The following is a 17,241-nucleotide window of genomic DNA, read 5'->3' on the forward strand; positions in this document are numbered from 1 at the left end:
CGATTTGCTCCAAATAGGGGTGTTTTCCGATCGTGGTATACACTGTCTAATGGATGTCTATCTTGAAAAATACCCGCACACAATAATACGAGGATGCTTCGCATTTTCCTATCTCCTCCTACGATAATTTTTGCTGAAAAGCGGTTGAACAGGTCGAATACAGCAACATAATGTTAAAGACATTTCCTTAAAAAATACTATTTTGATAGATTTAATATACGTTTATACAAATGTATTGATTTCCGATGAATGGAACATTCCAATATAACTATTTGGTTTAACACAAGTACCAGCTGCAGGTAAATTTATTGGCCCTTGGGGAAATAATCTCAAACCTATATAGATATAGTATTGCAATACTTGGACAGTACTGTAAATACGTATTAACCATTTTTGGTCGCCATTTGAATCGCAATTTTTTTAACTGTGAGTGTGGGTACTGTTAGATATATATACACATATAGGATTGTAATTGTAGTTTTGCGTCAGGGAGTTGAATAATTAGATGTTTTGCCCTACTCTGACGTAATTTGTACTTTATACTAAGTACATTTGAGAATACTTGCGAAAAAATTCGCAAGTAGTTCTCGGGTGGGACTCGAACCCACGACCTCCAGATCACTAGCCTGGCGTTCATACCTCTAGACCACCGAGCTTGCGCTGATGGCTAGTGGTTAGATTCGAGCCCAAGTAAGCAGCGGGTACTGCACCAACAGGATTGTAATTGTAATTTTGCGTCAGGGACTTGAATAATTAGATGTTTTGCCCTACTCTGAGTCCCACCCGAGAACTACTTGCGAATTTTTTCGCAAGTATTCTCAAATGTACTTAGTATAAAGTACAAATTACGTCAGAGTAGGGCAAAACATCTAGTTATACACATATACAAATACACTTTATTACTGACAGTTGCTTCTCAAACGTTTGTATTAATTAATAATTATAAAAAATATAAACGTTGTAGTGGTGTATCGTTACATGTTCTATGCTATTTCAATCGACAGTGACAGTTTTAACAAAGTATTAAATCGCAAATGTGTTACTGTATCTAGTGATTATTATATATTATTTATAGGCCTATAAAACATGAAAAAAAAAATTTCGTTATTGAGTAGATAAATAATATATTTAAAAATTGTTCTTCTTTGTACCCATCCTCTTCCCCATCCATCAACACTATGTTACATACAAAACACAAATTGGGTTTGTTTAAATGAGTCCAAATCAAAATTTTGTTGTTACGCTGAAATTACTGTGTATTCGAGAACCATTGTGGGCACGACCAAGATGGTACGCGAGTGAAGCGAGTATATTGAATTATAATATTTATCTGTACATTATTTATAAACACATCTACTGCAGTGTTAATTATGACAATCCTAGGCCTAGCTAGGCTAAAGCGCCTAGACATAGCATAATACTAATAGAGGCTAGAAATACAGCGACACCATTACGAAACTTTGACTGATCTAGGCTAATTGTGTTTTATCCCAAAGATTCAACGTCTTGTAGAGATGTTCCCATTAATTAATCAAAATCATACAACTAAAGCTAACTCAAGTGCTTTTTTGTGGTTTAAATTAGTACATATATCTATATCACGGTAGCGGAACGATTCGTCCCGGATTCCTATATTACATGGCGGAGGTACAAAGTAGGAAACGCTGTTGGATTTTTTTTTGTTTACTTTTTTAACCAGATTACAAACGTTCGGTATGTCCAGACCAGTTCTGCATTGACTAACACTATTGCCCGGGCGTGTACTATTTTGGCGACTAGACTATCATGGACGAGGTTTGCAAGCGGTGAGTATGCTACATTATCCCATCCCACCTTCCCCTTTTCAAGAAAGCAGTGCTTGTTAAAAACGCAAGGAAACACTAGCATAAATTGCAGCCAACAACAGGATATTGGTTGTTAATTTACCCAAATAAATTGTCATTTATAAAACATGTTTGGTAGACAGGTTGACCTCCTTTTTTGTCGCGTGCAACGACATTGAGTATATTCCTTATGGCCAGGAATCGATGTGGTTATGAGTACGTTTCAGGCAATTTTAAGCGTTTAAAAAATTGCCATGAGTGCGCAGATTTTTGCACGTGCACTGCGCGGTAAACGTTAATACGCACTATTTTTTCCCGATTTCTATTTTAAAACCTTTCTTAAATCATCATATTTGATTAATTTTTCACCTCGAAATCACATTATACGAGCACGTCACAAGTGACAGGCTACGCACGTAAAAGTTAACAAAATGGTGAAAATATGCTAAATTTTAAAATTAATATAGATCGTCAGAATGCTCGGGAACACCTATTTTGCATTTGCATCATATGTATGATTTATTATGAAATTAAGAGAACAAAAGTTGATTAAGTCATCATTAATTGCATGAGTCTCACCTTGGGAAACGAAACGAAATAAGAAGCTTAGAGACATAACAGCTTTCTCAATATGTGTGCTGTTTCCATGAAGGTACATTTCTTGATCCACTTCTGTTACTAAACTACATCAACGACCTACAATCCAACTCTAAAGTGAAGCTGTTTGCTGATGACTGCATTCTTTACAACAAAATTTCAACTATTGAAGTTGCTGACAAATTGCAAGCAGACTCGAACGCTTTGATGAAATGGGAAAAAGATTGGCAAATGTCCTTCAATCCTGCTAAATGCGTTTCTATGGTTACACATAAGAAGAAACCGATCATAACTAGATACCAAAATGGTAATTCCACACTCGAAGAGGTAAAACATCATCCTTACCTAGGTGTTGAACTCAGTCATGATTTAAAATGGTTAAACTATAAAACCAAATTACCAACAAAGTAAACAAAATGCTGGGATTGCTGAAGAGAAACCTATACTATTGTAGCAGAAACACCAAAACCATAGCGTATAAATCTCTAATCCGACCTAAGCTCTCCTAAACTGTTCTGCTATTTGGGACCCATATCATAAATCAGACAGAGATAAGCTGGAAAAGATCCAAAACAGAGCAGCTAGGTTTGCAGCTAAGGACTACAGTAGAGGATCAATTATTACCGCAATCCTTGATTTAAAAAATTACTCGTAGAACCAAATGGCGCCTTGTTACGAAGAAACCAGAGAACTTACCCCATGTAATATCGACGAATATCGCCAATCAACGAATTATAACATCACAACTAGACAATCCAGTACTGGAAAATATAGCAACCAACAAAGATTGATATCGTTACTCGCTCTATTCCTGAATGGAACCAGTTAGATCGGAACATTAGAATTGCACCAAATATTGCCACTTTTAAAGACCAACTAAACACTATTGACATCGAAAGTAATTTCTCAAAGCACACTTCGCTATAAATTAATATTTTTGCACATGACTCTAACCAACTTACGCGATACCCAGAGATGGTGTTTGTACGTTACAGATACAGATACTTCTGCCCATGTTGCAAGCCGTCTAAAACGCCGTCTTCTTCAGACCGAAACGATGTGTCGCGGAAGTAAGTTTCACAAGATGTAATAATGTATTAATTATACAAATTAGGCCTATGGTATTTATTTGAATGAACGCCCCATACCTCCCCAATAAATCATTATTTGGAATAATTAATAATCATTGCCCCCTCACCCTCCCAATCAACTAATAAACGTCCGTCCGTCCATCCATATATTATTTTATAACACAATTATACTATTTGTAGTAGAATTCATCGGACTTTTCATATCTAGGGAATTTACTTGATTATAAATGTTACATATTATTTCAACTAAAACATTAAACGCCTCCCTCGAATAAGCACACCTCAAATGAACTCTGCCTCCCCACCTCCGCCGTAAAAAAACCTACTAAACAATCACAAATACGGTATTTTAAAATGTTATTAATCATCTAAAACACTGTGAAACAGAGAGGTTTAGTGTTACAAATTTCAAGCATTTCAATAATGGTAACCGCCCTCCGAAAACGTCCAGACCAGAATGTTCACAACCTTTTTACCCGAGTCATTAACATTCCGAGAACCATCGTCTACACTTCCTAGAGGGGGAGCGAGCTTACCCTCTAGTTCTAATAATTATCTATATCTATAATTTTCCCCTATGTTTTGTTTAAGGATTATTGAGTTTGGAAAAAGGAAAGAGGAATGAAACATAGATTAAACATGTTGTTAAATTATTGTCCATTCACATGACAATTGAAGGGAAGACATTATATGTGATTAAACGCTGCTTGTCTATAAAGGTCACTATACTAAATTATAATAACTATTGGTTAGTGCGCATGTTCCAAATATTTCGATTTCGGAATGCCGAATCTCTTATAATTAATTTACACAGCAGAAAGCACTGCATGGATGACTGAGCACATTCATAATAATTATGTATTCATCTTTATGTCATAACTACAAAAATGTCATAAACACATAAATATTTCCATCGTAGATCTTTAATTTTAACTGAATTAAAAGTGTTAATTACATTTACACGTAATTTAATTTGTTAATACTGTAGAGTCCAATGAAAATAAATAAATAAATACCATTGGGCCTCCTATAGTAAAACAATTACTAGTCAATATAGGCCTATTGTATGATTAAAATGTATTGTTGATGATTATAATTATTATATTTATAATACTAGGCCTAGTATAGTAGTGATTTATTTAAGTAGTTGATGGCGGTGGCGGATAAAACGTTCGTTAGCTTACCTTATAAAACCACTGCTTAGCTTAGACTCTCCAATACATCATCTGAATGTTTCTTCCCTGTATGTTAATATTATTTTAACTCGTTCCTACTTGATTATTTTTATTATTTAGCTGAAATCTAAGGTTTTAAGTTAAGACTCGTGAATTACAAGACTTCGTCGTAATAATAGTCTATCGATCAATGCATCTGTACGTGCACAAACCATCGGTTCACAAAACACAGAGGGCATAATTGATATCGATGCGAACCTCGAAAGAGATAACATATGATTATGTTAAAGACCCAATTATGGGCATAATTAGCATTACTATATATTATATATACGTAGCCATAGGCATAATCGACTCTCCATACTCGTTTTTCATATTGTATATTTAAAGTATACAAACTAAGAACTGGATGTTAGAAGATAATAGAGCCTTTATATTATTTTTTGATCAAGTATTAAATAAAATAATACATTATTACATAAGATGTAAATGAAAGGCACTGGCCTCTTGACAGAGACGGCGGTCGTTCAATAGAGGTGGTCACTTACGAGAGGTCGTTGTCACGGGAGATTATGAGAAGCGGTTCCTTAAGAGAGATGGTGGTCCTTTAATAGAGGTGGTCACTAACGAGAGGTGTGGTCGTAACGGGAGGTTGTCGATTATGAGAAGCGGACCCTTAAGTGAGGTGGTTGCTTACGATGTATGGTCGTTTTAGGGAGGTGGTCGCTTACGAGATGGTCGCTTGTTGAACGTTGGTCTCACGAAAGGTGGATAGATTGATTGATAAGTAAAAAGAGAGGTGGTGGTCCTTTAAAAGAGGTGGTCACTTACGAGAGGTGTGGTCATAAGAGAGGTGATCGATTATGAGAAGCGGTTCCTTAACAGAGATGGTGGTCGTTCAATAGAGGTGGTCGCTAACGAGGGTGGTTGCTTTTTTGAGAGTCGGTCGCTTACGAGAGGTGGATAGAATGATAGCTAAGTAAAGAGATGCATTTACACATTATTTAGACAAATATATAATATTAGCTGGCGATAGTAAGTACATTAGCTGTGAGGCAATTTTCGTTACCACATTAGCTGCTGACCGTTCCATTAGCTGGTGTTGATTTTGTATTTACTACATAAGCTGGAGGTTTTACTACATTAGCGGTGGATTGTTCTACATTTAATTAGCGGTATCATATATATATATAGTTATAGGTTCATGGTTTGCCCATAAAATATGTTGATCAAGTGTTTTACTGCATGGCGGTATTTTCTTCACCTGAACACTTCTCTTCTTACCCTTTGTCACGTTAACAAACGACTGGTAGGCCTACCTTGCCTCATTTATGTCATTCAACTCTTTGAACCGTAAATCTGGAATGTTTATGCAATGACCGCCGATATATCAAATATTTCATCACTACCGAGTGATCTCAAATCAATATGTTTTGATTTTTTTTTCTTAATAGGTGAATGGCATTGATTTTCCTTTTCGGTAAAAAATTGAAATCGCATCCTATAAGTGCGTGGAAACTTCACTTAAACCACGTTGTTTCTGTTGTGGAATACTTGTAACGTTGATTGCCTTAGCCTGAACCGTAATCCATTACAATATTCGACGTTTATGAAAATCTAGGGGAGAGATCTGTCAGTATAACAAGTACGTAAATTGTGTCAGAACAATAATTTTCCCTCTAATAACGTACGCATGAAACGCCAAAAGTGTCTCTGCTTCTTCATGGCAGCCTTGAAGTTCGGCAGGCTCCTTACTTCAAGTTACGATTTATCTTACCATCACGTCGAATACGGTTTTGTCACCTATAATTGGACTATTAGTCGTTTATAAAAACTGTGCTAGAGCTTCCTTTAAATTGTCCATTCTTTAATAGATCTATAACTTTCTTAAATAAAATATTTTTTTTTAGATCCAATTTTTGGTCAAAGTATTGACTATTCTGTGACATTAAAATGACATATTAAAAAAAATTAAAATTTTTCAGGGGGGACAATACATCTTTAAGGCTCGCCCACCTCAAGATGTTTGTCTTCATCTTTCTGGGCATCAGTCTTCATTCTCTGACCTATTATCACTTATTATCATTTTTATTGCACGTGTGTCACACACGTGCAATAAAAATGATAATAAGTGATAATTGGCCCTGACTCTAGTAATCTAAAATAATCAAGAAAACAATACCACAATAGAAAAGATAGGAATAATACTGTTGACAATTTTAATTTATGAAACTACATAAAAAACTTTATTTAGATTATACTACATTACAGTACATCATGTGACTATTATTTTTCTGTAGTCTACTGTAGGAGAGAACAAGTTCTGTAAACTTCTTATTTTGTGGCTAAAAATCAGTTTTAGGATCAAGCCACATCCCAACCATCCAGCTGGACCAACGTAATGATGCTCATATAAAGGAGTACGCCACCTCATAAAGCTTACAATACTTTTATTGTCAATTTCTCAAGCTACCCTTCAAAGATGTTCTAGGAAGAGAGACTAATTCCTATATTTTTGTTTTTAATTCCTATATGTTATCGTTACATTTGATTTTCTTTGCACTATTATCACAAGATGTCAGCCATTTCTTTCTTTTTTCTGTTTTGTTATTTTCTATATCTTCATTCTTTTCTTTGCTTAAGTTTGTTTCATCAGAATTTGAACTTGTTTGTTGTGTTTTATTGCAAATTGTAAGTAAATTCTACAAAAGAAATTAAATTAATAAAAAATAAACACAAATAAGTAATTTTTTATTTTTTTAAAAATGTTTTATAAATGTTGAACTTTTATATACAGTAATATTTTATTATGTACTGTATAATGAAATGACAAAATAAACAAATATGTTCTATTGGATCAAGTAACATTGTGATTTTGTAAATATATAATGTCCAAAAGAAAATAGCAAATCAAATCAAAACAGCTGTTTTATGTTGATTATGATACTTAACTACTGTAGCTTTCTAATAATCTTACCGTGGTTAAAGCATGTTTTTTCGTCCATTCTACTGCAGTCTTCTTAAACTGAACATTGTTGTACTTAAACTCTTTTGACTAAAAAAAATAGATCCAGATGTTGATCAATGATGATTAATTGAAACAGTATGTGTATTTTTATTTTTAATTAGGTTTTTAGCTCTTTAAAGGGTGTCTAGAAAACTCTGATTTCAAGATTTTATGATTGTTCTTTGATAATAAAATACAACACATACATGATAATTATGAATTTTAATATTAATTGACATTTTGCTATTCAAAAATATCCGAGATCTGAGTTTTCTAGACATCGCTATGCATGTATTGTACAGTACCACTCTCTGCTGATGTTTAGCAATTGAGATAAGGTAAATAAAATGCTATAGTCCTTACTACAGTAAAATGCTCATTGTTACTCACAATATCATGCATAAGAGGGTCTTCTGGATTTGGGTCCGACATCAACAGTTGGATAGATGTTAGTAAAGTTAAAAGGTTCAGGGATGGTCGCCAGTTACCCTATTACACAAACAAAACATACAAAAATAATAATAATATAGTAAGTTTAAAAAATGTAAAAACAGGATTTAAAATAGTTTGGACAATCATTGCTGTTTACTATGAACACATTATGTACATATTAAATTATTTAATGGACAAAGGAAAATTAAGGCCGCATGTATATTTGAGGTAGAAAATCTCTACAATAAAAAAACAACAATCTACAATTCTAAAAATTCATCTTAACATCCTTGTAATATTTTATAATCATTCCTTGTAATATAATAATTATTCTTTAGTAAAACAAAGAGAGTTACATAGCAAAAAAAATTTAACAATATTATTTTGAAATAATTATAGTGAACTATTTACTTACATTTGGTGGCATTTTGAGTATGTCCAGACAGATTCTTCCAACTGAATCAATGTTAGGATGATAAATAGGAGTCACAAATCGAACCTTAGGTGGCTCAAATGGATATCTATTGGTATTAAACAGGAATAACACTTTGTTAAGTTTAATCAACAACATTGGAAAGACATTAATATATTGTTTATTATTTTTATTTTTTGTTAGGGGTTTAAACATAACTTAAACTGAAGTTAATATTTTTCTAAAACCTGCTATTGCCATTTTATATAATATATATTGATGTGATTATCTATTAGTTTTGCTTCCTTAGTTGTAGAATTTGTAATCCTCAATTTTAAGTGATGCATAAAAAACCATACTCAGAAAATATCAATTAAACAGCTGAGTTACAGTATACAATTATAACAGAACAGCTTACCTAACTGGTAGCTCAATGTCCAACTTAAATATTCCTCCATCGTATGGAGTATTTTCTGCTCCAATTATCTCTGCAACAGATTTTTTTTAAAAAAGTTATTAAATATCAGTATAAACCCATAACAAGAAAATAGAATATCACTGAAAATATGAAACAATATAATGAATTGACTGCCAAGTGATTGGGTATGCACAATTCAATCACTGTCTTGTTTACATGAGCAAATGGCTTCCACATAATGAATTATATAAAAAATACAAGGGAAGGTGGTGAAAAGGTGAGGTGGTAAGGAGCGTTGTGATTTGAACACTGATAGCACCTAGCATTGATGTGGAACCGGTTAATATTACTGTGCAAAATGAAATTTCCAATATAATTAAAGGTAATAATTGTATTTTCAATGATCTGGCCGAGAAAGATGCAACCATTGTTAAAGACCAGCTGATTGTGAAAGCATTACACAAATTGTAACAGTATGCGACAATTGACGGCGACTAAATTTTCTATCGCAACGTAATGAAACATCTTGTGTGAACTGTGACATGACACATTATAAAGGGGAATCCTTTAAATAAATTACAATGCAATTAACTCAGCTCCATCCATGGTGGGGTTGAAGTGACAGACTATTTTATATTTGCCTCATCCAGCTAAGAGTTGGGCTCCGGTTTGGTCCTGCGAACTGGAATTTAGGCCGCGAAAAAATGTTTTGATTTAGACAACAGTGTAGACAATGCTGAATTACGTAAAGGCTCTATTATCTGTCCTGTTTTAGAAACAGTTCCAGGCATTACTACTGTATTATTATGCGAGATTGATTGTACTGTACAAGGTTTTAAAATTGGTCATTTAAATATCAGAAGTCTCTATAATAAAGGTAGATCATGTTCAGAATTTACTTTCGGAATGCAGTTTCCATGTTTTAGGAATTAGTGAGACCTGGCTAGATCAAAATATTACTTTTAAAATCGCACACAATTTTTAAATTTTAATGGAAAAAAAATCTGAATCCTTAAAACTATGGGGTACATGTAAATATAATGTTGATTTAGATTTTTTTAATAACTTATTTCTTTCTTTGACTTAACAGGAATATCTCACTTAATCGTGCAATATATTCTCATATTAAATTGTCTGTATTCCTCTCAGGAACCCAGATCTTAAAATTATTAACCTGTAGATTGTATAAAAGAAGCTCTAGATGTTAGTGAATGTACTGAATATTGTAAAGACCTGATCGATTGGTTGTTCAATATGAATGTTATAAATTTAGGCCTAATAGTAACACTACAGTAGTAACAGCATCGACAAATTTATACTTTAATGGGGCCGAATTGACCGATTAGTATTTACTGTAGCCGAGTTGACGCGAGGCCGAGTTGGCTTGAGGCCAAGATGACGTGAGGCCGAGTCAACTTGACGCCAACTTGACTTGGGGCCGACTTGACTTTGGGCCGACTTGACTTTGGCCGAGACGGTTTAGGGCCAAGTTGACCTGCACCCTTCTACATCCTGAGACATTGATAAAAGCAGTGTCCCAAATATATCTCAAAGAACTTACCAAGATAATACAGTACAATAGTAACATTTGCATATTAACATTAGTGGATTAAGAATTTTTACAGATTTTTTTACATTTGAGGGTATCATGTTTGCTCAAATGAGCTTACCCACTTGTACATTTGAGGGCAAAATGTTTGCACAATCAGGGCCGTAGCCAGGATCTGTCAAGAGGGGGTTCGGACACTGTATTTAGGACACTTCCCCTGAGGGGGAGAATTTTTTTAAATGATACCCCTAGATGGCCGGAAATGGTACTCTCGCACATAACATTCATGATAAATGACACCTGTAATTGGTCGGAAAAGACACTCTCATGCAGCATGCTACCAATGAGCAAAACGATCGTATTCATACTTTTTTCCTCCTCCTCACACACATGGACTATTTAAACCGCCGATTGTTTGATCATTCACTCGGTATTTTGTTTTGCGTTCAAGTTCAATGTGAACGTACGCCTAGGGGAATCCCCCAAAAAAACACAATTTGTGTGAGAAGTCAAATTCAATGCTTATTATAGCTCTACCTATATTTATTTACAGCAATTTGTTGAGGAAATTGAATATTAATCAATGTAAATAGATGGTATTGATACAGTTGAGTAGCCTACGTATCGGCTGGTAGCCCTAGAAAAAAATAATCGGATGCTATAATGTAAACTACAGTACATGATACCATAGATATTATAGTGTAATATATTAATATTCACTATAATCCTCTATGATGATGATACACTATACTTCATAGCCACACATAAATACTGTAGGTAAAGTAACCGCAGCGTTCCATTTTTTATGTACGTCGGAAGGCTATACCTTAAATCTTCTAATAGTAACCCACACTCTAATAACCCTCCTTCTAATAGTAACCAACCTTATAAGTCAATCTATAATAATAATCCTCTACTCTAATAGTAACCCATGGGGTTAATATTAGATCAAAAACTATTGACAAAATAACATTATGAAGACTAGTCGTTTATGATGCAGTCGTATTTTGAAAATAAGGAGATAATGCATGTTGATCTTGGAAGTGGGGGAGGATTGAGTGTTTTTGAGTTTATAAAATAAAGTTAGAGTTCAAACAAATTTGTTTATTCGTACTGTTTTATTATTTTGCTATGATTTGCTGAACGGAGTTAGTTGAGGTGAGTTACTATTTTCAAGTGCCTAAATTAAGATTAGTAATAGTAACCCACCTTCTAATAGTAACCCACCCTAAAAAACAATTACAAAATTACAATTAGAAGATTTACGGTATACTTTATGCATGCTGAGTGCCGTGATCTAAACAATATAGGTACGCGGTTGTCTGGCGGTGTCCTTTGTACGAATGGTTCGTGCACCAGCTCACTGTATAAGTACGATACACGCGTCAGTATCATATTACATCAAGGGATTTCAGGTGAAAATCGGCAATTCATTTGCAACTCTTGGAAATTTACAGACATGTATCGCTCGACGTACGCTTATACAGCGAAAAATATATTGAGTTATTCACGAACGAGTTGACACATTTTTCAATTTACGAATAACCTTTTGTACTGTGTGCGGCACGTATTTGGAGGATTTTCAGAGATGAGGGTGAGGTATTGGGATTGTCGGGGATGGGGGTTCGCAGTCGGTTAAGGGGGGTTCGCTGTAAAGGGGGGGGGGGGACCATAACCCCCCCCCCCCTGGCTACGGGCCTGACAATGTGAGTGATTGTTTGCACAAATGTGACTTTTTGCACATTTCACGGTTCAATACTGTATATCTTCCTTACCTTTTGTACCTTGCTTTGTATCACGTCGCGCATAAACGGTACAACCCTGGATGAATATAAAGCAAATAAAAATGTACAGCCACAATTGGCATATACCCGACACATTTTGCATACCCGACCGATTCGAAACGCGACCGATTTAAAAAAAAAAGCGACCGAAATTATCTATAGGCCTAGGCCTAGTTTAGTAGGCCTAGGCCTAGGTACTCACGAGCTTCGAGGCTGTCACTACTGTCACTCTTCATTGAACATGTTATGCCAGAAGGTGGAGATGTTTCAAACATTTTTAATTCTTTCTTCATTCTTCCTAGACGCTGCATTTTCCCTCTATAGCTAGCCTAGGGCCTACCTAGTTAGGCCTACCACTACATCCAAAGAATATCACAAGATAAGAATGAGTAATCCGCGGTTTTCCCTGTAACAGTAATATTGTCCATGCGCTAGGGCGCCGCCATAAGTCAGGATGTATACAACTTTTTGTGACGGTCACACTAATCTAAGCCTGAACCACCGGTAGTTTTTTCATGATAAAAAGTGTTACCAACTACATGCCAACATCATTTTAAATGTTGTTTATATATTTAATTGTTTCATGCAATTTATTTAGTAAAAAACTGCCGAATAAACAGTTCGTTTCATCAACCGGGCGCGCTTGTTGTTGTTACGCGTTTTCATGAAGGATAGTTTAATAATACTAGGCCTATATTTAACTTGTTTCTGGTAAAAAAAATAAATATTAATTAGATTTAACATTGTATCCTATTAATAACATGTATTTTATACTAATTTATATCATAAAACATTACTTAATTTACCGGGCGTAGATGGCAATGGCAAAGAATAGGCCATAATGTAACGCTTGGTGGATTTTGTAGTTGCTGTTTGGCCTTTCTTTATGAAATGAATCGACGACCAGCTATGTGAGAGCAAAGAATATATATATATTCTTTGGTGAGAGTAACTTTTATTTATGAAGCAGTCTGGGAAATGTGACGTCATACAAACACTTGATTAACAAATTCTCATAATTATCTTTGGACTCACCCTCAACATATCGACCGAACGAGGGCGTCGCCCCGATAGCTTGATTTGCATACAGGGGGTATGCAAATGTTAACATGGGACCTCGACGCCGCCCGAACCGGTCTATTCGAAGCAGGAACTAAAGAGAAACGGACATAACGAACCAATATATTTGGATTTGCTGCTTTCGGATACTTGTGTGATTTAGGACAAGCGGGACTGATTAAGGTAAGCCTAGTAGCTTTAATTATCAGGCCATTCCAGCACCAACCTAAAATCACAACATTGGCGCTGCGAGCAAAAGCTCGGAAAATATTTTTTTTTGGAGAGGCGGGAACCTTGATTGCTTTGCATTCTTAACGTGATCGAGTCGATCGCGAGGTATTTCGTCCTCCGAAACCTATTAACTTATTGTGCTTACGGTGCATTTGTTAGTTTATTGAAGTTGGTATATTTATTGAAGGTATAACATACCGGTAAAGTTAATCACGCAGTATTGTGGCATTTGGATACTTGCTGATTAGATCGACGGGGTAGTCGATACGTACCGGGAGTTGTATTTTTTTTGCTATAGTTGAAGTATTAGTGGGCAGTTTATTAGGCCGTATCACCTGGTGGGTTACTAGGCGTGGCCGTTGAACTGAGTGGCACCACTAATTTTTAACCTTGATTGTTTTTTTTTGTTGATAACATCTTTTTCGTCCGTCAGTCAGGTTTTTCATCTTGAGAAATTATACTGGCTGTGCGTATGATATTGTGTTAACCTCACAGTGGCATTATCGCTCTCCTTTCTTTGCATCGGGGGAAGGTTTAGTGGTTTAGTGTTGTTAACTGTATTGACGTCTTTTTTTGAATAATCTAGTGGCTTTTCATTGCAGGTTTGCTGGTGAAATATTTTAACTATATTTATATCTCCAACAGCCATTTTGCAATATTGTGTGTGTGTTACTGCATTGACGATATTTGATTCTACTGTTGGGCCTGTAATTTTTATTACGTCTGGCGGTATTTTAATTTGTATCGTAATCTTTGCTTAATAACATCTGTCATACACTGTAACTAGATTTAGGAGCATAACAACCTAATAGAAGAGAGACAATTTTTAGATCATGTCGTCTAATAAGGTTCTAGTTAACTTTTGCCCAGTGCAAGACCTTCATGGAGTCCCTAATGTAGGGAAAAAAAGAGCAACTAGAATAATTAAATGGCGGGCTACCCATGGCAACATTACGTCCTCTAATATTCACCAGATACACGGAGTAGCCGGTACTGCCAGGTTAGTTGACTACCTGGATTTTCAACCGAATCCGAGTTTAGGTGGAGGCGTAGGGCAGATGATTGATAATGTGTCACCTCTAGTGGAAAAACAAAATAGAGCGGCCAGAAGGGGGTCGCAGGTCGCACAACCTGTAGATATAAAAGGGGCATACAGGGTGCAAAATGACGGGGGCCATAGTGGTCGATACCACGTCCTCTCATCGCCCCAGGCTACTCCTTTATTAGACGTACCAGGTACGTATTATACTGCAGGACCTGCTAGTGATCCTCGTCATCTCGAAGGTGGGCTTAGAGCTTATATGCCGTCCACTTCCGCTGGGCGTTCTGACCAGTATAGAAGTAAGAGTAGGTCAACACAACGTAGGAGCTACATCAAAAAGCCATCTCCAATAACCGTAGACTCGTGTTTTAGCTCTAGGGAGGACGAGGAGGAAAGACTCCCCAGGAGACTATCTAAAAACGCTAGGTCTAAAACTAGGGCTCGCCGTCGATCTCCATCGACCAGCGATAGTGACCTTAGTAGAGATGGTACTGATACTGATAGTAGCAGGAGTAGAGAGTCTGATAGACACAGTGCAGGGGCTAGGACATCAGTGAAGTGTCTTAGAACTACTCCGAGAATCAGGCACTATGAAGGCCGACAGTGTCTTTTAGAACGTAGGAGGATGCGTAAAAAAGATATACCTAGGTCTCTAACATTTAGGGGGAGTGGAGACAACTGGTCCTTTTTTAAGCGACGATTGGCTTCATAGGAACTCACAAACCGTGAAAGTAAGGACGTCCTTACTTGGTGTTTAGACGGAGCGGCGGCTGAGTTCTATGTGAATCTAATAGAAATGGACGCTGTATTAAAGCTTTCAACCGACGCTTTAATGAGGGCGCTCCTCGCAGTCCTCCAAGCTAAATTAGAGACTGCTACGCAAAATGAGGGAGAGGCTATAGTGGAATGGGGAGGATAAAGTGCTAACCCTGACTAGAAAGGCGTTTAAGGATTTGCCCAAGGAGTGGATCCAGGAGCAGGCCGTAGTTAGGTTTTGTATTGGGTGTAGGGACGCAGAAGTAGGTAGGCACGTCATGCACAAGCACTGTTCAACTATTCCCAGAGCTATTAGGGAGTTTGAAAAATATGATAGTTATAGGGCCGGGGGCTATATAGTAAACGTAAGAGTAAGGTTAAGGATACCGTGATGTTAGGTCCACGGTCCCGGGGTCCGTACTTCTTTTGCACCCCCACTATCTTTTCAGCTACCTTCAGAAGACCAGGACGATACCGAGGGTGAAACTGGCGATGAGGTATCCATTAAGCAGGTGCGAAGGGGGCCTATGAGGGGAAACCGTGTAACGTTTCTATTAGGGAGTTTGAAAAATATGATAGTTATAGGGCCGGGGGCTATATAGTAAACGTAAGAGTAAGGTTAAGGATACCGTGATGTTAGGTCCACGGTCCCGGGGTCCGTACTTCTTTTGCACCCCCACTATCTTTTCAGCTACCTTCAGAAGACCAGGACGATACCGAGGGTGAAACTGGCGATGAGGTATCCATTAAGCAGGTGCGAAGGGGGCCTATGAGGGGAAACCGTGTAACGTTTCAGAGGCCAGCACCAGCTTGGGTTCCTCCGGAACCCGCACCTACTGACGGCCAGAACCAGCCTCGAACTGTGACGTCGGCGCCACCCACCAACAATACTCCTACTACGAAGGCCCGTTTGGCCGCTGTGGAGAGTAATTTCCAGACGTTGAACACCAATCTGGGACGGGTGGAGAACACCGTGAACACGGAGATTGCCGCCATGCGCAATCAACTGGATCAGCTCATGCGTTTCATGAGACCAGGCGAACTAGCTTGTTTTGAATGTAAGGAGGTGGGACATTTTCGCAGGGATTGTCCGAGGTTAGCAAGCCGTCTGCGTCTCTAGATTCGGTGTACCTTTTCAGTTACACTCAGACCATGGGAGAAATTTTGAAAGTGAATTGTTTGCATCTTTATGTAAAGTTTTACAGATCCACAAGACCCGGACGACAAGCTACCGACCGGCGGCTAATGGTCAAGTAGAGCGATTTAACCGCACACTAATGGATGCTGTACGATGCTTCGTTGGGAAGAGACAGCGAGACTGGGATGTATATCTGCCGCAGATTACTGGTGCACTACGCGCCACGGTGAACCGCTCGACTGGTTTCACTCCAAACATGCTGATGCTGGGCCGAGAGGTTAACTTACCAGCTGATCTCATGTTCGGAGAATGCCGGTCCACCGATGAGCAGGAAGCCGCCACCTACGTTGCAGATTTGGTAAAAGCGATCCGTGATGCCCATGGCATCGCTAGAGAAACGCTAAAGCAGACTCAGAAGAGAATGAAACGGGACTATGATCTTCGAGTACTGGTGGAACGTCCATACCAATGTGGGGACAAAGTCTACGTTCTTGACAACGCTACCCCTCGGGGAAAGTGCAAGAAATTGTGTCCCCCTGGAAGGGGCCCGGTATTATTACTAAGGTTATTAGTTCTTGTTTATTTCAGGTGCAGCTGAGAAATAAGACGGTGGTTTTAAATCATGACAAGCTGAAGCCCTGTCGGGATCGACAACTTCCTAAATGGCTGGCTGATTTTAATTTACCTTCTCTTTCTTCACCTACAGATCCGGATGCAGGACCGTTGT

The 17,241-nt window shown here is 37.3% G+C and overlaps 1 protein-coding gene and 1 non-coding gene across 2 annotated transcripts; both read right to left on the reverse strand.

Moving 5' to 3' along the window:
• Nucleotides 1–581: 581 nt before the first annotated feature.
• Trnat-agu (transfer RNA threonine (anticodon AGU)) lies at nucleotides 582–656 on the reverse strand. Its single transcript has one exon. It is a non-coding gene; the product is annotated as a tRNA-Thr (tRNA).
• Nucleotides 657–6,888: 6,232 nt separating this feature from the next.
• Nucleotides 6,889–12,690, reverse strand: LOC144847787 (ubiquitin-conjugating enzyme E2 T-like). Its single transcript, XM_078704305.1, has 6 exons — nucleotides 12,491–12,690; nucleotides 8,956–9,025; nucleotides 8,541–8,646; nucleotides 8,084–8,182; nucleotides 7,664–7,741; nucleotides 6,889–7,388 (listed from the first exon to the last, which is right to left on the reverse strand). The coding sequence occupies exons 1-6, from the start codon at nucleotides 12,597–12,599 to the stop codon at nucleotides 7,215–7,217; spliced, it is 636 nt and encodes a 211-aa protein (XP_078560431.1). The 5' UTR covers nucleotides 12,600–12,690; the 3' UTR covers nucleotides 6,889–7,214.
• Nucleotides 12,691–17,241: the final 4,551 nt, after the last annotated feature.

The sequence above is a fragment of the Antedon bifida genome, chromosome 7 (genome assembly GCF_963402885.1).
Source record: "Antedon bifida chromosome 7, ecAntBifi1.1, whole genome shotgun sequence".
Taxonomy (NCBI): Eukaryota; Metazoa; Echinodermata; class Crinoidea; order Comatulida; family Antedonidae; genus Antedon; species Antedon bifida.